We start from the raw sequence: 23,704 nt of genomic DNA, 5'->3' as shown, positions 1-23,704 counted from the left end.
ATACATGTCAGCTCTCCATGGCCATGCAGATTATCACTCAGATAAGAGTGTGATAGAGTGTAAGAGTTCTTTCCCAGTATGGTGTTGACACTGCCTAAGCTTTAATCTGTTGTTCTTTGCCTTTCAGATCTCTTGCTTCAGAACACAAACACTAACAAGTTGACAAAAGCTGTGTTTGCACATTATAGCTACTTGCAAACTAGCATTTCAAGTTCAAGTTTAAACACATGAGCACACAAAGCAAAATGAAGTGGAAAGCTGTGATTTTAATGGGGATTTAATCTCTTTTGTTCTTTGACCTATTGTGGCTCTCAGAATACATCAACGCTTCTGTCGCATGAATTGCCTTATTGGCTTAGTTCATGCTGATACAGCCAAGCAAGCATCCAAGTGCAACGAGAAGTGTAGGGTTTGATGGTATCTTGCCCTCTTTCTAGCAGCAGGTACTATAAGCACTACCCAACACGGTCGAAATCCTGTGAGTCAGCCTGGGCTCTAGCTGCAATCCCCAGCGCGGTGACTTCTGCAGCTGGACAGAAAGAGCCTCATACCTCTGGTAGAGAGCAACTTTGGAAAGCGGCCGCTCAGGTAGCTGGCAGTGCACTGAGTGTGGGGGCACCACCAAGTCTGCTCAGCATCTTCTCTGCAGAGGGTCCAAAAAAGGCAGAATAGCACTGGAACAGAACAGTAGCATCTCATAAAATTACTTTTTCATGTCTGATTATTGCAAAAACAATACGCTGCCTTTTTAGTGTATATAATACGGATTTTTTTATTTCCCTTTCCCTTTTTTTGTTACAAAGCCTGCTCAGCTAACAGCCCAGCAATGGAAGTCTCCTAGTTAAAAGTGCAACAAGAACTGAATGACTACAAGAGGAACCCACAGCAGGCAGAATGAGCTAGCTGAGGCCCTCTACAACAGTGATCAGTTAAGATGGGGCCAGCAGTAATTTGTGGATTACCTATGCGATAGCAGGTCTCACATTCTCTCACATCAGAGACTTCAAAAAAAACCAACAGGTTTCTGGGATTTCTCATCACAGTCTCTCTATCTTTGCCATCTTCTCAAAAGTTCAGCTAGATACACTCTAATGACACCCATAAATGAGGAGATTCTCTACAGTTACTTATGTATTCCCAACTGCAATTCTGGGTAGTAGCAGTGATGCCGACTATAACAGGAATATTATACAGAAGAAAAAGATCTGGCAAGAAAAAAAGATGTTACTTTGGTATCTTAAATCTGAGAGATGATTGGTGCCAATGCTTCATATTTTTGTAGATCACCACGAAAAAAAAAAATGGGTACTTATCAGCTGTAAAAGAAACTTGCATCTTGTAAGGATCAGATGCAAAATAAAAGCTGCAGGTGTACTGTTGGCAGTTTTTCCATTTAAGTGGCTCAGCCCCAGAGGAAGGAAAGGTTAAACCTATTACATGTAAATATTCAGGAAGATTTACGTGTATCCTGGGTATTAAAACTTATAGAAGTGTCTAGGTTCTGTAACATTCATGTTATATGCCAGTCACAGCTGTGATGGTGGAATTGTCCATGTGACCATGAAAAGAGGTAGCAGAATGAGTGAAAGGGAGTTTTGGCAGAGATGTTACAGCCATGTGGGCCTGAGCATCCTATCTAAGATAAAATTCCTCAGACACTTCCCTCACATGGTGAGATTTTTAAAGCTGGATCTTGTCATAGTTAACAGGAGAAATCATTTTATCTTCCTTCAGCATGATGCTTTTATAAGGCAGCTCTAGCTTCTGTTTGGGTATTACCAGTTCCCCCAAGTTTACTGCACCTATGCCACATCTGCCTTCAGAGTATTCTTCAGTCATTTCTCATTTAAACATTTTGACTGCGTATTTCTTTTTCAGGAGATCTGAGGTAGGAAAAGACCCTGTTTTGGGCATATGATATATCCACGTATATCTGGAAATTAAGACGTACAACCTGCTGTTTTTTTAGAATTCCCAGAACAGAGTAGCTCGATGGACTGCCAGCTTTTACCATCTGTCAGACATAGTTCTCACACTTCATAAGGCTGGCTTTCACACTGCTATTTTCCTTAACAGTTAATAAATTCCATCCAAATCTCAAAGTGTTTCGCATAGCTAGCTGAAGAATACCTCTGATAAGGCATGCTTGTGCAGCTTAACAGACCTCCATGGAATGTCATGCCAGCTTTTCCATTGAAGGAAATACAGATAATGTGCCTGAACAGTGAATGCTGGAACCAAATGATTAAATAAGAAGTAAATGTACTGCAGAAGGCTAAAAAGGAAATAACTACTGGGACTGAACTAATTTTTAGAGAAAGTCAGCCACCTATTTCAAGATCTGGTTCAGTTACATAATTTCATTGGTATATCCAGCACCAAAATACAGATAGAACAATGCATCACAGAGAAGGGAAAAGGTTTCTGTATTTTGTGTGTATTTCTTCTTTTCCAAAAGAACAAAATCTATATAATTGTTTTTGGAAAACCATCCTCTGGCATTAGAAGGTTGCCATCTGCTTGTTTTCTTTTCTTTCATTGAAGACAAATCAAACTCACAACGCCCAAGCACTTCCATCCTTGCAAACAAAGACAATTTCATATAGTCTTATAAATAGGAAAAAGGCCCGAACATCTTACAACATTGCAGCTGGTTGAATATCCGTCAAATATAAGAATACATGGAATTCCTTTTTGGGTCACACCAGTGGGTCACCTAGCCCAGTGGTGTGTAACCAACGTACCCTAGGACATTTCAGACTGTGGCAAAGTGAGGTGAGCACATGTGCCTGGGTCAATATCTGTTGCCCCTTTCCCCTATATTCCTCAACATCCAGAATTTTGTATTAGGAATGTTTGAGGATGAAAGCTTGACTGATTATTTCTATAAAGTCCATACATAAACTTGCTTTCCTTGAATTTGCCTAATCCCCTTTGAATTTTCTGATGCTATCAGTTTCCACAGTTCCTCATGGCAGCAAGTTCCAGAAGCTCAGTATCTGCTGTGTGAAGAACTTTCTTTTATCTGCTGAAAAGAGATACTAGTTTCACTAGGTGCTCCACACCTCTGGTATTGCAGGATTTGCTGAATAACACTTTTTGCATTCACCTCATCCATCGTCTTCATAATTTTGTAAACCTGAATTATCATCCCCTCCAGCTTTCTCATCTTCAAACTGAAGAAACCTCTCCTTACAAGATAAATGTTCCAGCACCTTGATCACTTCAGTTGCTCTTCTCTCTACTGACTCCAGCTCATACTTCTTGAGATGTGGAGACAAGGCTTCACACAGTCCAAGATTTAAAATTCTGTAAGGTTTTAAGTAGCAACAAAGTAAAGCCTTTACATTAATCCATACTGGAGCTCATCTGACAGGTTTGACCCACTCAGTTTCATGAAGTTCTTCTAGAGTCCTTCACAATTAGTCTGCCATATGACTGTCCAAAAAATCTTACTATCATTTGCAACCTTGGAAATTTCACTCTTCACTGCCTTCTCTATGCCAGTGATGAAGATGATAAAATCATTGTTGGAAGACCCAGTTGCTTGACTGTATTCCATTCTGAAAAGCTCTACCTTTTCTTTGCCATCTTTTAATCACATTTCAATCTGTAATTCATATATGGCGGAAAAATATTTTTTAATAATGTCATTTTGAAATAGACTTAATATATTTTATGTAAGTGAAAATACTGATGCATTTTTTCTTGTTGGTTTGGGTTTTTTTTATTTCAAGCACTTTTATCTGGCTAGCTGAGGGCTTGCCACAGAAAATCAGGTGGAACAGGCTGGCAGTCTTCAAAGAAAACTTGTAGATTCTCCTTGGATCCCACAGATAGTTGTTTGGAGAACTTGCATGCCAAGTTCTATAGTCATGCTATATCTCAGGCAACTCTCTCCTTTTTATTTATTTGTCACCCTCCTAAGGTCTCCTTTTGACCTTAGGTTTCACTTCTCCAGTCTCTGAGAATACGGATTAACCAATCTGACTTACACTGTCTTATCTGGAAACAGCATGATTCAGTGAAAATGTAGTGAATTTACACAAATGTCTGAGAGAATTTAGACTGAAGTACACAGTAATGACCAAAAATAAATAATGTTTTTAATAAATCAAATTACTTTGTGTGGGAAAGAGAATATTTTAAAAAGTTTCAACATCTCTGTGTTTCCCATTAGTCTCTCTTGGATCATGGAAAAGATGTAAACTTCAGAGACTAAAAGTTCCTAGGCTACTTTAACTCTGTGTGAGTCTCTATTCCACACAGAGTTCAGTCTCGTTCTCCTATTCTTGTACTTGCTTGAGGTCTATTATAAACTTTACCAGTCATGGACCAGTACTTCTGTTCTGGCATCATAAATGGGCATGGCCTTTTCTGCTCAATGTTTGTTTAAGCAGGCACTGCCAGAATGGGTAAAGAATGCAGTAAATACTAATGCTGCAGTAACCAGAAGCTCCACAGCTACAGTGAATCAGGTTAGTAAGAAAGAGTTACAAGTCTCATGAGTAAACAGCTAGAAAATGTTTCCATAGGAAGAGCTTCATAATCTGGTTTGAATTGTTCTCTGAAGATGCAGTTTCAGGCCATAGTTCTTTCTAAAGAGTATCTAATGATCCACATATTACATTAATATGTCTTACAGTTTTGTTATTGCAACTTAGAGATCTGAACTTAAAATCTGACAGAAGATGTTACTTTATTTTATATAATTCTGGACATTATATGACAATAGCAGCAGAGTCAAACAATCCATTACATGTAATAATACTTTTACTGTTACTAATAAAAGGACAAATACATTGATTTTTAAAATGCACAAATTCCAAGAGAAAATGGAAATTAAATATCTAATATAAAACTCAATAAAAACATTTGAGTTGATGTAACTCGCAGTTTAGCTTGTTAGAAACAAACACATTGCTGTTTTTCTCTACAATTGTAAGTAGAAAACTTTTAAGATTATATAAATGTGTTGGCAAGGGGAGAGTTAATCCTTTGGGAACAAAAGTTTCATCCATAATAACGTTTTGTTTAAACTTCAACTTGTGTATACCCAAAACTGGACTTACACTTACAAATAGAATTCTACATGTAAACAGCAAATTGTATAAACAACTCTTTATTAGCCAAATGGACCATTTTATAGAAACAAGCCAAGGTATATACATATATACGTATGTTGGTGTTTGCATACACACACATGCATAAAAGTGTTCCCAGAATTGCGACTGGAAGCTTGTCCCTTAATGTACCCTGAATTTGTATTTCCTCTTTTGAGACCATGGAATTTATCTGTTTTCAATATAGTGCATTATAGAATACACACACACAAAAAAAAGAAGAAAGAAACTGCTCTCACAGCGCTCCACAAAAGCTTTCATGTCCCAGCTTCTGAAACATTTAAGATTATTAACTTGCTGGCAGGCTTCTGAGGAGTTTTAAGGCCTCTGTGTCTGTGCTACTTATTTTAAGCTCTGTCTTCCAATGTTATGAAATCAGCAAACTCTCTTGACTTCCTTAGTAATTCCATTTCATGTGGTTCTGGCTTTCAGGCAGATTCAAGAATGACATAATCGTCTTTTCCCACCCACAGGTTTTGGACTGTTGCTGTTGGTTACACCCTTCCGAGCAATGTGCAGCTTGAATCTCTGTCTGATCCCATATGCCCATAAATGGAAGACAGCCCAGCAAAGATGACTAAAACATGGTTTCTTGGCTTTCTGTTGATCACCACCAAAGGTAGATTAAGGCTTCTTTGGTTTTTTTCCTACCGGTTACTAACACTTAGATTACAGTGCAGGAACGTCAGTCCCAATGTCACACTGGTTTAAAAGGAAGTGGACTGATTTCCCAATAAACTTTACTCCGGTTACTGAAGGGAGAGTGGATATCTTGAATGTAGTAGCAGCAGCCAATAAACAAGCTCTGCCAAGTGCTTCTTTTGTATTTTTTACTGGAGCATTTATGCAAATGCACTCAAAAAGTATAGAATTCTTATTTTTTGTAAAAAAAACCCTAGAACTTGGCTAGTATGTACTCAGAAGCACTATCACACTCCTACTTTGTATTATTAACAATACTAGATTGAAGTACCAAGCCTGCAGCAACAGGATAAACGTTACAGAGAAAAGGCACTTTCCGGAGTTTGTTTCAACGTTAGAGAATTACAAGTAATTTACAGTCCAGTCCCACTGCCCAGTCTCACAAAGCCTCTCCTGGCTTCCCTGAAGGTTATGAGAGTGTTTGTAAGTGTAAGAAATACGGCCCATGAACCCAAGCACAGAAAGCAAGGCTGCCAGCTGTGCACAGTGCAATGCCAAGGCACTGGTGTGAGAGCAGGATGCAGAATGCCTGCCCCAGACCCAAATTCAGTATTTCAGGGAAAGAAGTATCCACTTGCCCGCAGCAAATGTAATGTGTGGAGCAATGGCACAGCTCAGTCTGCCTTGGCCATTGGCTCTGGACTCACTGGTCCCTGCAGCCGTTCTGAGAAGACAGTGCCTCTATCACAGAATCACAGAATCTTCTAGGTTGGAAGGGACCTTAAAGATCATCTTGTCCAACCGTCAACCTAACTGACAAAAATAGACACCCACACAACAAACAAGGAGCATCATCACTAAACCATACCTCCCAGCACTACATCAACCCGTCTTTTGAACACCTCCAGGGATGGTGCCTCAACCACCTCCCTGGGCAGCCCATTCCAATGCCTGATAACCCTTTCAGTGAAAAAATTTTTCCTAATATCCTATGTTCCTGTCTGGTCCATACGGCAGAGCACAGGGAGGTACACCTATCCATCCCCTTGTCCTTTCTACATAAGTCTACATATCGTTTCACCCTGCAGATTAGCTCTAATCACAACTTGATCTTCTGCCACCAAAAATATCTAGTAAAAAACACCCTCCATTTCCTAAGGACATTCATTTGCAGGATAGGTCTCCAGAAGATCTCCTCTTTACAGTTACACTTTTCATGCTTGGTCAAATCTTTAAGTACTGCACAGCATCATGGCTACTTGGACCTCTTAAGCTAAGGACAACTGGGAGAAATGGCTCCAGGTCAGCTTCAGGGCAATTACTTACTAGTTGGCAATTATGTTGCTGCTTCAAGAGCTGGCACTGAACTGCTAAGCAAATAAAAAAGCATGTATCATGCTCAAGGAAGCACTAGTCCATGTTCAGAAGAAATGGAGAAGAATGCATCGTTATCACCATAAAAATAAATTACCTAATGTGTAAAGATAAAAAAAATTTCCTGACTTCTGATTCTTTCTCTCCTTGGGCAACGAGTCAGTTCTGGGAAAAACAACTGGGCAATGTGAGGAAATGACTTGGCATCAGGATGTGCAGTCTAAAGATAGAAAAGGAGAACCCAGAAGACACTCATGGGACTTTTTTTCCACGATCAGGTACACTCTTGTATCTCCACTTGTCCCTCTTCTAAATTCGGTGCAGCTGAGTGTCGTGCCTTTCTCTCACTCCCAGCAGGGAGTGACAATCCATTTGAACAGGTATCTAGCAAGTATAAGGCTGTGAGATAGACTAGAAAATGAGCCAAACTGATCGTAGCAGTCACCAAAGTGGAATTTACTGCAACTGGAATCCCATGTGAAATGGATCCAGAGGATTATTTCTTTCTCTAGGCTCTGTTCACAGTGCAAGCTACAGTAATATTTTTGTTTCTGTGATAGAAATTAACTGGCTAATAAGTTAAAATATTTTAATAAAGGGATAATATGAAAATCCTATAAAACTCTACTTTAGTGCTATTAAAAGGTCCAAGGCACTCAAAAATATGTCCTCTTAGAACTCCTCCTAGAACTTGAGTTCTAGGAAGTTTTTACAAATTTATCTGCCCTTTGCTGACAGAATAAAAGAAAAGATTCTTTAGATGGCCAAGCTCTTAAATTTTACTAAGTATCTTTAACTTGCCTGTAATTAAGTCTATTTCTTCTAGTAATGCAATTATTGTTAATAGCTGTTCTGATACTAAGAAAGAAAATCTGGTTTAGACGCAGTGGAATTATGATTATTTAAAACATTAAATTCACCAACCCACATTCACATTGACATAAAACATTTTAGTTTTTCATAATAACAAATGATACCATTTCACAAGCACGTTCAAAAATATTTAAAACACCCTGTATTTTTTACTATACACAAAGAGGGGTAGCTATGAAAATACTCAACTTCTACCATTATCTCATGGCGAGAAGATGATAGCCCTTTCTCTAGAAAGATTGTAACAGACTTCCTAAACAGATTGGTAGAAGGTATGTGTCATGATAGACTATATCAGTTGATATTTTAGTGCTGGAACAGATGAAGGCTAAGAATCTAAAGTGCTTATCCAGCCTTCTCTAACAACCTTTCCTACGGGAATACTTGGGGTAAGGCGTGAGCTGGAATCATCCCCTCACAGTCATTCAGTCTTAATGGAAAACCGAAGCCTGAATTGCTGGCTAGAGCTGAGCACACAGCACAAATATTTCCTGTGCTGAGTTTAACAACACTCACATCCTTAGTAGGTCTGGTTTTTGATAATATTCTAAAAAAAAATGTGGCTACAATGTTGCAAAGATAAAACATGTACACTTATTTAGCAGCATATTCACACCAAGCTAAATCTGAATTTCTTTTTTAAAAATAGTGGTAACAAAGGACAATTCTGTGAGTAACACTCAGTTAATTAATAGACAGAAAATATTAGAACATAGAATCATAGAATGGCTAGAGTTGGAAGGGACCCTAAAGATCATCCACCCACACATCAAAAGAACCTGTACTGAAAATAGTACATTGTAACAAGTGACGCATGATGAATTGTACTCCATACTGGACAGGTAAAAACTGTATTTGTCAAGTTAATTAATATTGATAAAGACATGTTCTTCTCAGTCTGTTTTTAAATTCCCTTCATGTCCAGTACAAATACCCCTGCAATTAAAGGAACTGAATTTAGAACTCAGATTTCAATAGATCAAAACAAAATAAGCCTTTGGAAACGTTCGCATTTCAGTATTCGTAGTCAAAAAGACAAATTCCTGTACTAGATAAGTTTCAACAGGTAGATGCGATGACTCTCTGTTCCCATTCAAATTTGCAGTAAACTTTTACTGGCTTGAATGAGGGAAGAAAGGGAGTAATCCAGCCTAATGTACTGAAAATCCTCTTGCTAATTTTGAGTTTAACAGAAGGAGTGTTCATGGTACCTACATATTACTACATTATTTATTGTACCATTTGGTTATTTTGATTTTTGTTTCATTGGTGACATAGAAAAGACTGCACTGTGTTGATATTTGAATGATGCTTTTAAACCATGTAAAATTTCTTACTTAAAAATAAACCTGAAAGTTTGCAAAAAAACACAATTAAATAAGCCTATGAATTAAATCAATTTTACTCTCAGGTTTTTCCTCATGCAAATTTTTTAAAGACTATCTCTTAGATAGAAACAAGACTGCTTCATTCATTCATGGGCAATACTTTGGCTCCATGTGCATTTATGTAAGTTAGAAGAATTTTGGACCTCCTTTCTATTACATCAATAAGCTTTTCAATTCCTTTTCTGCCTCCTTGGCTCTCCCAGTATATTTTGTCAAGGAACAAAGACTGAAGCAACTTCTCACGTAAACGCTGGCTCCTCAGCACTGAAACTGCAGATTCAGGGAATCTGGAAAAGCACAAAGAAATTCATCAGCCTCACCATCATTCTGAATTGCTATATTGATGTTGTGGGTTAGCAATCAATTCTATGAATATAGACTGCAACTCAGCAAAGGAAGTCCATGCATGGCTAACCATATGCATGTTAATTGTAGCTTTTACAGCAGTGGGCTTACTCATACATTTTTAGACACATCCTGCAAATGTCTTGGGCCGATGATACCTATTCCAGTAACTTAGTGTCTCATGCTCAAACTGAGAAGAAATTATCAATCTTTTTACAAAATTAATAACTTCAAACTTACTCATTGATTCCTTGTAGTATTTTGAAGTCAAGATTGTCCTCGTTTCTGTCAAAGAAGCCCTTATTGTCTATAAAGGCCAAGTGCCTTCGGTCGTGCCTTCTCTGAACTATGTGTGTCAGGTCAACGGCATCCTGATCACTGCATTTCAGCTTCAACCCTTGCTGCACACAGGAATCTTCCTTGAGAGGTTGGAATCCACAGCAGTTTCTGTCCAGTCGATTATAGATCTAAAACAAAGTACAGCAGAGTGCCAAGTGAAAACAACATCAAAATATTTGGGGCAAAGTGTCACTTTACGACATCGCTCACTAACACAGCTGTCAGGAAAGCAAGCTCAGGACAAGCATAATTAAAGGCAGCAGTGAAATGGCATTGAAGACCTGGTCTCCATACTTCATGTACTGCTATAAGCAACTTCCCAGACTGTGTATTTGATCCATTTTATAGCTAAGATTTGTTATGTCAGTAGAAATTCTTTGAAAATAATGGAACAATACCACTGTGTAACTGACATATTAAGATGGTGAATACAACTGCATTTTTTCCAAACGACTGCAGTTTTTTATATTTTCTCTGCTGGAGAACAATAGAAATAGCACAGCTTGACACACACAGAGGGTCTCCATTTTGTGGGACCTATTAAACTAATAGTGTGCTAAATAATTGAAAAGATTATTAAGGGGAACAGCAAACCAACAGAAGCTACAAAATGCAAGAATGAAGAGTGCATTTATAATCACAGAGCAGCCTCCCTGAGTTGCACCATGGTATGTACTTTAATGACATGATGGTCTAGGCTATTTTTTCCCATGCAAACCCTCGCTTATTCATTGCAGAGCACTTAGCTGGAAGGAACACATCTGGTCTAACTTTAGTGGTGTAAATGTTAAGCATCTCTTCTGACTTAGTCGTTTATGTTCCCTTTCATAAACAATGACAAGAACGAGGCACCTCCAGAGCAAAGGATGCCATTTTAGGATAACCATCTAATATGGGATGGATAAATCACACTTTGAAAATGCTTCCACACCTGTGGACATGATAAGAGTAAATACACAACATTGCCAGGGCCCTTAGTGCACAGAGGCCTTCATTGGCCTAAGCACCTTCACCTGGGACCTCCACACACACTTCTTCTGCTCGTGGGCCCAGGAGCCCTATCTAAGCCCAAGTGAGGCATCTCAGTACTCTCCTGAGCCTTTCTTGGGGAGATGGTGTCTTATGCTTGTCCTACTGCCTATTGCTCCTGGATTGCTGCTTGGGATTCCTGCTCATTGCCCGTGGAGCTGGCTTGCTGCCTTGTCTGTACTTGATGCTGACTGGGCTATCAATGGGATGTGTGGCTCTCACCATCCTTCCTGCTGGGCTGCTGCTGGCCCTGCCTGCCATGGGATTGCCCTTGGTTGCAGCTCATCTCTTTGGGGAGCAGCCCTCCTCCTGCTGGCAGTTGCTACAGAGTAGAAGTCTGGTCTGGTGCATCTAAGGCTTAATGAATGGCTTATCAAAGGTAAATATTTTTTTTCTGTCCTTTTTTGTTGTGTACTGCTAACTCTTCAAACTGCTCTAAGCCAGAAAGCATCAATATTCGTATAAGCCTTCTTAAATTACAATCTTATTTTTGTGATGCCCCAGTGAAATGAACTGTTAGACCTCTTCTGATGTAGACTATATTGCATGTTGAAAAGGCCTCCTAATTTTGTTCATCAAATGAAAGTCTGAGAATTGTTTTGCTTTTTCTCAACTATGTATTACTGTTGCCACCAGTTTTGGTGGCAGTGTTTGTTTTCAAATGTGAAAATCCTGAGGAAAGGATTAGATTTCTCTTCTTTCTCCTTTCATGAGCAGCATTTGGTCTCTTCTGCAGGCACTAGAGTCCCTCTTGTTTGCAGTGTTCTAGCTCATGGGGTCTCTCATTCACCTCCAATCTAAAAGTTTTGCCAAGAAGTGAAGCAGAGTCCTTCTAGACAGAATCCTTTGATGTATAGCCCTAATTCATCTGCACCAAACTTCATTACATGCATTAAACAGACGAGGAGATCCTGTTCTTACAGACAGCCTCTTCATAATATCTTGCATCATTCCAGTACTAAGACAGAATGATGGGACGCTCTGGAATTGATGCTGCAACCCTAATAGTTTAGCATTGGTTTTTGTCATATATTTATGTACATGAGAGGTCCAAACCCCTAGAATTAAAGAAGCCGTTTTACATTTAATGTCCTTATTCTACTTAAGTTCTTGCAGAAGGCAAGTGAAGGTCAGCCATAAGCATTTTTCAGCCTGCTTCTATGTTTTATAGCATTCGAAACTGGATATTAGGAACATCTATTATGGGCACTAAACCCATTCTTCTGAAGGAAGTATATTTAATAGAGAATACTTTTCACCCTTATTCTTTATTGCTGAGTGACTCATGAAGCACAGATTTTTTTAAACTCAGAACCCCTTCTTAGCTGCTTTTTGTTTTAAAGTCATATTCTGCTGCTGATAAAGTTAAGTCTGTGAGCACCCAGATAACATTTTAATCTTTAAGAACCATAAGACCCACTTTCACTCACTTCCTGGTATGCATGTTCTTGCCTGGTGTAACTGGATACATAAATTACTCTGATACCAGCTACTATTGTAAGAGTCATGTAAAGCTCAGTCCTGTTGCATCTTATTTTAACTGACTGCTCCTTCTGGCTAATAGGAGTTCTATTATGAAAACTAAAAACTTGTATTAAAAGACCTTAAAATTAGAAGTCAACACAGAACTCAGGAGATTTTTTTTAACTGTTCAACAAGAAGACAATGGCATGAAAACATTAACTGTGACACATGTACTATTACTGTAGGGGCATTACTATGTTTAGCATTAAAATAATCCACATAGGACTTTATACTAGTTTCTAAGAATTACTTGCTCATAGTGGGACTAAAGATGGAGTCATTAGACAAGCGACAATCTATTTTTAGAGAAGAATTGAATGTTTTGTTTAACATAACAAGACTCCAAAAATGTAACCCCCCCAAAAAATTGGAAACATCAATTCAGAATTTAGAACAGGACTGAGAAGAACACAGATAAGCAATGCATGAGCCAAGTCATGATTTTTATATTTCAAGAAATGTGGCTCCATAAAAAGCTGAATTATATGAACAACCAAACACAGTGCATAAAACTAGTGCTTGTTGCAGTTTCAAATAAACCAGTAAGTGCTGCAGGAGGCTCAGCCACCTGGGCCTGTCTGGCAGGTAAGGACAGTTGGAAGTAGTGCCATATCTCAGGAAGCTATAAAATTAGCTTCCAACCAGGTGGTTTGGTTCTGTCCTTATTAATACAGAGAATATATTAATATTCTACTACATAACTGCTGTAACGGTAACCACACAGGATACCACTGGGTAAGGCCCTAGTTTGGCATTATTTGGAGAACTAATGATTATGTGCTATAAATAATTGAAGAGCAGTAGCCATATCACTCATCAGTCGCTGCTCTACTCTTTCCTTACTAAGTGACTGGCTAGGGTTTTAAAAAGAAGGAAAATTAGCTACTAGAATTGTCATTTTGATCCAGATAAAGTCCAGGAAGGGCAACACATTAAAAACAAACAAACAAAAAACCCCCAAACAAACAACAACAAAAAAACAAAACCAAACCATATTTACAGTTGTAAACATAGTTGAGTACTATGTTTGGAGAGACAGTATGCCTGCCTCAAGCTGAAGTAAAGTAAGACAAAAGCCTTTGCTTCCTCTTTTAGAAAATGAGTCGGTTAAGTTCCTGATCTCTTTCCCTGATTATAAATTGCTTTGTAGATATTATCATAAGAAACAACCAGAAATGAGTTCAAACTGTGCAAATACATCTCTTCCCCATTTAAAAAAGGAAATAAACTAAAATTACTTTTCTAGGAGTCCTATGTGTGCTCACATGACCTTTGAGGTAGACAGTTGCATGTGGTAAATGTTTTACCTGCAGAAGAAAATCAAAGAGTGCCATCTTGGACCACTCATGATGATGGATTTCGGTACAGCCCCACTCAGCTTTGGGGACTTTACCATTTTGCCAGCATTTCTGCTTCAGTAGCTGCTGATATTGTCCCCAGGTTAATTTCACTGAGGAATGGGTACTGTTATCTGTTGGACTCAGTGAGGAATCCCAGAGAATAACAGGACAGGGCTGACCATCTGCAAAAGGAAAAACAGATCATAAGTATAGTGCAATACTGTCAGTCTCACTTGAGCATTCTTTAGGCATTGCCTAAGCAGCAATAATTATGCCATTTTACAGATTTGGCAGGAAAAATGGCCAGGGACTAGTAACTTCACATCCTTTGGTTAATGTGGTCTTATTCCACTTCTAAAACCAGCTACCGCAGGAATGGAAGAAGCATAGACATTATAAACACCTTCAGTGTATGGAAGGCTTTCTCTCTCTGAAGCAAGAGATTAATGTACAAAATCCTACATTAATCCAGACGAGTAAAAAGTTTATAGATAGACTAAGAGCCTACAATGACACTGTGATTCAACAATATAACTTCCCTCTAATTCCAGTGAACTGCTGAAAACCTATGTTAAAGTACTTTTTCTAGATAATGGGCGCAGAAACACTACAAATCAAACACTATACTCAAAGTGGATTTGTTTTCTTATCTTTAGTATTTTAGACCTATATTATATGACTTCACAGCTCTGAAATAATATATGAGAATACCAGAGAGTGTGAACTTAGCGTGAATAAATACCTTGACAAGTATTTTTTTACCCAGGTATGACATAAGATCTGTTTTGTATAGCAGCTATTTTGGCCAAATTCTTTAGTTCTTCTGTGTAAAGAATATTCTTCTCTCCCTTAAAACTAAGGGAGACTATCTATACTATCTATAAACTATTCATCTCTAATGATTCCAAGTGTTCAGACTTCTTAGTGGAAAGAAACCTCAGCAAAGAATTTTAAATGAGCTTTCACAGCATAAGAAATGATAAATATACTTTGCCCAATATCAAGTAACAGGCATATCTATCTTAGGGAAATGGAACTTTCCTCTTCATTGCTAATGCAATGCTGGTGCTGCCTTAAACTGGGAAGGACCCAGGACACATATTAAAACAAAGAAATAATTTCTATTTTTTGGGTATAGGCAGAATGTCTTTTTTGTATGGAGTAGAGAAACCATTTAACTGCAAAGCTGCTATTTACTAAATAGCAAGTGTTGGAACACGTGTAAAGCTTCGAAATTTATTTATATTCATGTTGAAGGTCAATGAACCTAAAGTTCACACTATTGCACAATTTATCGCATAGTTAAGTGCAGCCTAAACTGTTTTCCACATGCCCATGGAGCCAGAGATGCATGTGAAAAGAAGCTTTCAGAAATTTCTGTGAAGTCAATGAGATCCACAGCACCTTCACCAGAGGCAAACCAGACAGAGAATAGCACGTAGAAAATGAGTATCAGTGCCCACAGTAAGGTAAAAGCTGTTAATGTGAATGCTCTGTCTCTAAGCAGCAAGAACTGAAAAAACCAGATCTCCATACAGCTGAATCAAAAAGCAACTTGTTCAAAGGATGCTGACTGATCTGAAACGACAGCTAAGAAATTATCTTCACCCATACCCAGTAGTCAATCATAGGTAAAGACCCATCTCATTCACCAGCAGACCATGAGAGCCCCCACATACAATCAAGCTCAAGAGAACGAACTCCTCTCCAAAACCAGCATGTATTCGATCTTCTCTCTGCCTTGGCTTGCACATACAAGGTAGTCCTTCTCAAGTCAACCCAACATGCAGCTCCACCACCTATTTAACTTCTCTCCCAGTTGCCCAATGTTTCCTTAGGAACACAGAAAGTGCTAGTTAACAGTTGGACTTGATGATCTCAAAGGGCTTTGCAACCTAAACTATTGTATGATCAGGAACATCAATTTCCTTTCACTGGCATCAATAATACCTTTATTAGCTCCACACTCTTTCATCAGCTGAAAAAAAGCACTCCTGGAAAGCATGCTCCTGAAAACATTCCTGAAAATCAGGCTTCTCCTCTACTGAGGTGCCTGAGTAAGTATTTAGGAAATTAATTTGGGAAATTCTAGTCATTTCCCCATCTCTCTTGCTCTAGCTCTATCACCTACATTGTAGATGACTTTAGCCAAGTCAGGTCAGTTATCAGCTGAGCTTCTTTTCCAAGCCAGTTGGAGAAAGTCTATATATGCACTGGGAATTGTCACAAAAAAGGACAGTTTTCTTCAAGACCAAGTCTGATCTATTATTTTCATATCTCCAATTATGTAAGTGTTAACTTATGTAACTATTCGTGAATTCTTCCACAAACTAAATACATAAACAGTCTTCTAACAAAAACAAACATCTCCTGTCTATCCAAAAGGGACATGATAAACAATAGAAATATAAATACTTGAAAAATATGAGTAGCATCCTGCCAGTTTCCATTAAGACACACAAACATTTTTAAAAGACCAAGGCTAAATACAGGAAATGTTCACATTTCATAGGAAATAGGAGCAGAAAAGATGAGCCAAAATAAAATCTTTCAACGCTGTAATATAAATTGAATTACAGGAATATGAAACAGCAGCTTCAGTAAAGAGCAGTGACTCAAATTTTTGACATTTGCAGGAAAAACATGAAGATGCTGAATTAAAGCAGATAAGGGGATCTGATTCATTGCTGCGTGAATTGGCAAGACCCCGGTGAAATCAGTGGAGCTCTTCTGATTCAAACCTCACGAGGATGTGGCTGAAGCGAACTGAATGGTGCAAAGTAAGGCCTGGCTAAGAACCAGAGCTTCCAGTTTGATACAGCCAAACCTGAGGAGGCTGAGCACACTGAAAAATAAGTCCAGTGTCTTCTGCATGTGCTGCTTTCCTTATCAACTTTATATGTTAACACAAAGGGCTACTGCTTTTCTGTTGCTGCAGCTGCTTTGCACTGAATCTAGCCCAAAGGTGATTGACTTCAATGCATTTTCCTCTGCTGTTTTTTAGATCTATAGATCTACTTAACTACCTAAAAATGATCTGAAAAATTTTATGGGAAAGATTTTTTTCAAAACTCATGGTGGAACCAGCTTCCTAATAATTCATATGCATTTTAAACTTCAAAATATCTCTAAAAATTTCTTGGGCCCTTAGGAGCTACTGGCTGTGGATATCCTAAACTGAATAAGCTAACACAGATGAAAGCTTAGACTGCTGAGACTAGACTACCTCAAGGTATTCAAACAGCTTCAGAGGTAGTTAAGTGATGTATCACTGCATGGCTTCTTCAACATAGCTATCATCTTAGATAACCACACTCCACATTACTTCAAAAATAGTCTGTATGCTTCTTAAACACAAAGATACTCTTGCAAATGTTACTTTTCCATCTTGTGCTCAAACTTGTACCTACAGTATTTTTTTTTCTGTCTTCCTCGAAAGAATTTCCCAACGTGCCCATGAGACCATCACTAAAAAGAGCAAATCTTTCATGAAGTAGTTAAAGCCCTTTCTCAAAGGTCTCATTGTTCACTGTAAAGCAGTACAGCTTACCCCTGTCACATTTGAAAAAAAGCAGTTTACTTGCCCACATATTAGCAGGAGAGGGTAATTCAGTGTGGAAAGATGAGAAGGACTGACATGCAGAGCACTAGTTGAATTTTAGAGTTTTACATTACGTTCTGAGGGAAAATATAAGGTACAGATGCCAAAAGCAGAGAGAAATTAGGCCACATATTTTTCTTTCTTCCCCCTGTACCTTACTTGCAATGGATGTTCCTGTCCTGTGCTCATATGGATGTCAGAATGAAGGAATGCATGAAATGTGCATTAGTTGCTCTCTAGACTATGGACTGCATTATTGCTTATCCATGAACTTTTCTACCCAACGTAATATTGGAACTCTGCCCTGTGGTACCCCCTGAGAGGTACAACACTATGGTGCAAGTTGTTTGGGTTTTTAGACAAAACAGGGGAGAAATTGAATCATTTTAGAGAAGTCTGTATGCATAAGGCAGCATTAGGCTTTTCTTATTCTCTGCCTTGACATCAGTGATTCATAATATCTCTGCCTACTTTTGTATAACTTTTAGTGTGATGTCAAGGGCAGGTTGATAGTGCAGGGTATAACATGGAAAAACCTATGGCTCCATTTATCATCATGTAGAGGGCAGTAAAGCAAAATGACAAGTACAAGCAGCGTATCTATCACATGTCATTCATCTATTTGCACTAAACCAACCATGAAAGGTGTTATTCAAAGGAAGAGTTTCTTGCATGTTTTAGGGGGAAAAAGTGATTCTGGGCAAATAGTGGGTTCAATCTTTAGCTAAAAGAGCCTAACTGAATTGAGTACAACTGTACTTATGCATCTCTGTACAGGATAAAACATATTTAGCCAAACTGAAGATATCAGAAAAAACAGGGGGAAGAGAGGTGATTGTCAGCATGCAGTAATTCAGGCCCTTGGCAAGTGACGCAACAAAACTGCATAGCAATGGCTACTTATTTTGAACTAAAAGCTGAATAAAGAGCTCAGCCTTGTTGCTATGATCTAAGGAGCCAGAGTCCTGTCCCTACAGCTGTCAGCTGCAACACAGGAGCAAGCCTGCTCCAGCCCATGTTACCCCGTGGTAGCTCAAGGCCCTAACAAACACTGGCATCATCCTGTCCTGCAAATGCTGTTGCTGAGCTAGAGGCAAGATGTGCAGTCATTTTACTTGGCTTCCATGCAAATTGATTAAGGTGGGGCTGTGACACCAAGCAAGGAAACTTATGTCTTTTCTGTTCCTCAAGTTAGGGTGATCAAATCATGAACATTCTCAGCCCTGTGGTATTAATGTGACCATCCCAAAACTCATACACACAGGGGTGAGCCTCCATTTTTTTCCCACAATCGACACACTTTTGTGATTATTTCATGTTTTACAGGTGTTTATAGGCGTGTTGGAGCTCTCAACATTTTTCATACCTTGTAGGTAGTGATGGGAGTAATGAATCACCGCTTGCATGTGCCCAGAATCATGTTCTTTTAGACTGTAATACTGAACTCAAAATGGCTTTGCCCACCTGTACTCCCCAGGCTTTTTACATTTGGCTAATTAATTGCAAGAATATGAGAGGAAGAGTTATCTTACCTGATTTTTTCCATCCGTGATGGAAAAACAATATAAACTATAAACAAATGCAGTTAAGTCTTAAACGGGTTTACAATTAACTTGGGAAGGCAAGAGCAGCAGACAGGGGAGCTGCAAACAGTATTTTGCTAGACTTTAAAAAAAAGAAAAATAATCAGTGGGGGATTTGTGGGAATAGGGGAACCGTAACCTGTACAGGGATTTACTAAGCAGTTCTTTGAAACTGCTTTTGACAAAATGAATGACAGTTTTGAAAAGCCCATTTTTTAAGATTTTAATGCTACATCAAACACGTCTTGTTAGATCACATCACAACTGAGGCAAGCTAAAGGGATGTGCTGTGGAGAGAGAGATGTCAGCCCAGAAACTGTGTACATTCATACACACATGCATAGTCTCTAATCCTGCATTGCTTGCTTTCCCATATGAATAACCATGACTTATACAAGCCACTGTGTAAAAAAAACTTTATAGTACTCACCTAATCTTAACTTAAATGCATATGGGTTACAGAAATGAGAAATTAATATAATTAATATAGAAATATGAAATTAATTGTTCATATTATTTTTAAGAATATGTTTTTGCTCATTCTCTCAACACAGATGTTTTCCAGATTATGCCAAACACAAGTATGTAAATAGTAATGATCTCAAGTAGGTATTAGACATTTGAGCTCCAGCAAATTTCCAGGCTAAAGAAATGGAGAGAGACAAGGTACAGTAACTGTTCCAAATGCTCTGTTCACTCTTTAGCTGGAAAAAATGAAGTGAGACCAAAATAATGTTATTTCTCTTCTCATCACCTAGCAACACTCTTCTTGCTGTAGGAACATAGCCAGTTATGAGGAAAAGAAAATTAAAGAGGGCAGAATGACACTCTCTGTCCCAGACAGTCCAAAATATACTGTAAGGTGACAGACAGTGAGCAACACAATGCACAATTAGCCTAATAGCAGTCTTCAGAGGCTTGCAGCCTGTCATCTCCACAGCCACACTGCGTGCAGTTCCTCCAACCGAACCACCTTAATGCCTTATGACAACTCTATAGCAATAAATCTTGTTCCTAAAAATAAACTAGGCATAATGTATCTTCCATGCTCTGCAAGTATGAAGAATATTCAGAAGCCTCCAAACTGTTGTTCCTAGAGATTCATTCACATTGTTGCACAGGCTGCCAAAGGGAAGGTTTGTTACAAAGCAGGAAAAAACTGGAGGTCACTGGGTTGTCTTCCTGCTGTCAAACTTTAGAAAGTCATTCTTGCATTAGTGTTTGGTGGGGTTTGGCTTTTTTTTTTTTGAGAAACACAGACTGGTATAAAAGTATTTGGTATAAACTAATTTCAGCAGCAAGAAATAAACAGCAAAAACATAGCTAGCCACTTTAGCAATGATTCATTAAAATGCAATGTAGTCCATTTGGATCGTGAATTGTGACTGTACAAAAATAGCAGTTAGGCTGGAGACATTTAACAAGATAGCTATGTTACAAGTAGACCTATAAGTCACATTACGTGGCTGGAATCTACCTTTAATTTCACTAATGGTTAAAAATCAAATTATTAATTGAAAACTTCATACCAATCATGTAACAGGCATATTGAGATATTTACTATGTATATTTTTGTCTGTATAATATATAGATGTGTGTAATGTACAGCAGGATTCACTGAAATGCATTTTGGGGTTTTTAACTTGCTGGGGAGAGGGAAGTACTCTTTAATTAATTTTTCAGTTCCCAGAGGTATTACTACCGAGAAAGTAACATCAAGCTTCTGCAGGAAGGTCCCCTAGCTCTCTGAGTAAGTTATCTGACTAAATACAAAACCCCTTTCCTACCACCTGTTTGAGAGATTAATCCTTGTGCTCGTTTTCAACAACAGTTTATTAAAATCAGTTCTAAAAGATGAGAAAACTTTAAAAAGAAATCAGAAATACCCATTGAATCCCAGGGTATTCTGCATTTTTTTTCACCAGTTTCACTTCAGGCAGTCTGCACAACGTCATGCAATCTACGGATGACTCCCTCTCTTTTTTCTCATTCCAGACTCGTGGAAGGGAAACTGTTACTGCCCTGAGCAGCTCAATGGTATTTGATCTGAACTTTGGGGTGCTCCGTCCTTTGAGCAGGATAATTGCAGTGCAGGCGTTACTCAGAGACACCAGCTTTATTACCCTGCAATGATGGGGTTAGTTCTCAGGCTCGCAGGAGTTAAAGGTGGTGGCTGCTGCCTCACAGTGAATGCAGGAGGGGGAAGGAAACCCCAGCACCCCACCTGCAAGCTGAAAACCATAGGAATGTGTTACCTTGGAAGAACTCCGATCTCCTGCTTACAGAAGGTAAGCTCCTGTTTAGCCCCAAGATCCTGTCCAAATGAAAGGCAAACACCTCGCTCATGTCGAGGGGTCTTTTGACGATGCCACAGTGTCCCCGATCACAAGCAGTTCCTGTGGTGCTGGGACCTCTCGCAAACACTACCAGGACTGCTTTACGAGAAGGTACTTCTTGGATGCTCTCTATCCGAGAATCTGCCAGCATGCGCATGTTCAGGATGTCTTCTTTGCTCAGCCAAGAGGGAGAGCTCTCGCTGTAAATCCTGATATTGCTTTCCTCAGGCTGGGGCTGTGCCTTTATAGCTCCAGAAATCCCCCCTGGTCTCGGGTGACCCCTCTCCCTGATTGCCATTTCTTTATGCCTGTGTTCATCCAGCTGGTGCTTTCTCACCTCCAGAACTGCTCCCATTGCGCCCGTGGCATGCGTGGCCCTCCCTGGCTGTTGGGCAAAGGCCTCTTCCCGGCCCATAAAAGTGACTTTTGGAAAGTGCTGCCCATAGGACAAAGGAGTTGCATGTTTCTTCCTGCGCTTTGGCTTCACCGTGCCTCTGATATTGGCAGGCTTGCTGCGCTTGGACCGCAGGGTGATATAAACCACGTTGGGTGGCAGCAAGGTCCCATTGTTACCAAGCTGGGGTTCCTGGAAGTTGGGTGGTGACAGGGTGCCATCCAGTGGGATGCCCAAAAAAGGAGTTTGGGCTACATCTTGGAGACTTCTGGAACTGATCTTTTGGTGTCCTCCTTTGTGCTGGGGTGAAACATGACCCACTTGACTGACGAGGAATCCCAGGTAGATCACGCAGGCGGTGCCCACGAGCAGATTCCTCCTTGTCCTTGGGCGCCTGCAAGTCCAGAGCCTCAGCACCCGCGGGGGGCACAGGCAGCAAATAAAGAAGTTTTTGGTTTTGCTTGGCTGATCAAAGGTGGTCATTTCTCTAGTGAATCCACATGATGAAAACAGCATGAAGTCTCCTGTACGTTCCAGCCAGGATGGTGATGCATGGTTTCCCTTCCCCGATTTCTGTTTCTCCTTTTCCAAATAGCTTCCAGCATGAGTGTTGGACAGAGGCTACTAATATGCCTGGGAACGTGTTTAGTACTAAGGATGCTGACACTCCACCTTCTCAAGCTGTTAAACTCTTATCAGCCACCACAGGGGAAGTGATTGGCTTGAGAGAATGAATGGAGCCAGCTGCGTAAGCAAAGTTTACTGACTTGTAGTCTAGAAGATCTGAAATATCTCCCTTGCAAACTGCAAAAAGAAAATAGTAGTATTTCATTTCACTACTCACATATGGCATCTGTGGCTCTATATTTTTGAGACAGAAGTTCTAGATAAAACAGTATACATCTAGAAATTTGTCAGGATACATCTTTCACTTTCTCATTACAGTATAAGTTAACACCAAAATCATGAAATACAGGCTCAATTTGTAATCTCAGCTAGCTGTATTCCAGCATTAGAAGAAAAGCTTGTCAAACCCAGATCATTATCATCTTTTCCTTATGACGCAGTCTTCACTAAACCCCGTTATGAAAATGTTGTAAATTATACAATGTTAACCACCAGTAACTGTAGAAGTAAAATATGTGTATTCACTAATATAAAAGTGTATTAGTAGTGCCAAATTACCCTAGTTAAATATGAACACAGTTCATATAATTCATAAATACACATTTAAGATGAAAGATGCTTAATTCTCTTCACTTTTGTGAAGCCATAGATAGGATCTAGCTATAGTTTATCAAATAAAGTGACAGAGACTTACATATACTTTCAAAGAAACAAAGAATAAATAGACATTGTATATATATTGCTGTAAAAACATAAAATCTCTTACCTATTCAGCTTGACACATCCTTTGTTCTGGTAAACTCCTTAGGTTAATAAAAGTAACTTAGTAAAAGCTGGCGTTCTCAAAGTATTCTAGCATATATTTCAGTTTTAAGTGTGTTTCACATTTAGGTATTCCATTGCAAGCTAAATACTGTTTGGAAGCTAACTGTACTGAGAGGTGGTTTGCATATGAACTGCTATAAACTTACATGAACCTCACGTTATTAAAAAATAAAAAAAAAACCCAACCAAAAAAAAAAAAAAAAACCAACTGTTAACTGTAACCTTTACTACCGCCATGTAAGAAAATGTAATTAAAGCCATAATAAAAGCTTTTTTACACGCTTAACTCTGCCACCGCGGGGCAGGACGAGGGAGCCGGGAGGCAGCCCCTCTCTCTCCGGCCGCCCCGGCCCTGCGCACA

At 39.1% G+C, this 23,704-nt stretch overlaps 2 protein-coding genes across 3 annotated transcripts in view; one reads left to right on the top strand and one right to left on the bottom strand.

Annotated features, from left to right (window-relative positions):
- Positions 1–8,015: 8,015 nt before the first annotated feature.
- On the bottom strand, positions 8,016–23,470 carry FAM198B (family with sequence similarity 198 member B). 2 transcript variants are annotated; one of them, XM_014944565.1, is made up of 5 exons: positions 23,285–23,470; positions 21,417–22,695; positions 13,945–14,159; positions 9,986–10,212; positions 8,016–9,687 (listed from the first exon to the last, which is right to left on the bottom strand). In XM_014944565.1, exons 2-5 carry the CDS (start codon positions 22,405–22,407, stop codon positions 9,480–9,482), a joined length of 1,641 nt encoding a protein of 546 aa, XP_014800051.1. In that variant the 5' UTR covers positions 22,408–22,695; positions 23,285–23,470; the 3' UTR covers positions 8,016–9,479. The 2 variants fall into 2 exon arrangements, with proteins under 2 accessions (XP_014800051.1, XP_014800060.1); XM_014944574.1 differs by lacking the exon at positions 23,285–23,470 and having other exon boundaries at positions 21,417–22,964.
- TMEM144 (transmembrane protein 144) overlaps positions 21,173–23,704 on the top strand; it is a 28,076-nt gene continuing 25,544 nt past the window's right edge. The window contains exon 1 of the mRNA XM_014944594.1: positions 21,173–21,449. The gene's annotated coding sequence lies outside the window, so the exon portion shown is untranslated. The remainder of the gene's footprint in view (positions 21,450–23,704) is intronic.

This window comes from Calidris pugnax, unplaced genomic scaffold, assembly GCF_001431845.1.
Source record: "Calidris pugnax isolate Ruff unplaced genomic scaffold, ASM143184v1 scaffold15, whole genome shotgun sequence".
NCBI classification, from domain to species: Eukaryota; Metazoa; Chordata; class Aves; order Charadriiformes; family Scolopacidae; genus Calidris; species Calidris pugnax.
This window is presented reverse-complemented; position numbering and strand designations above follow the sequence as displayed.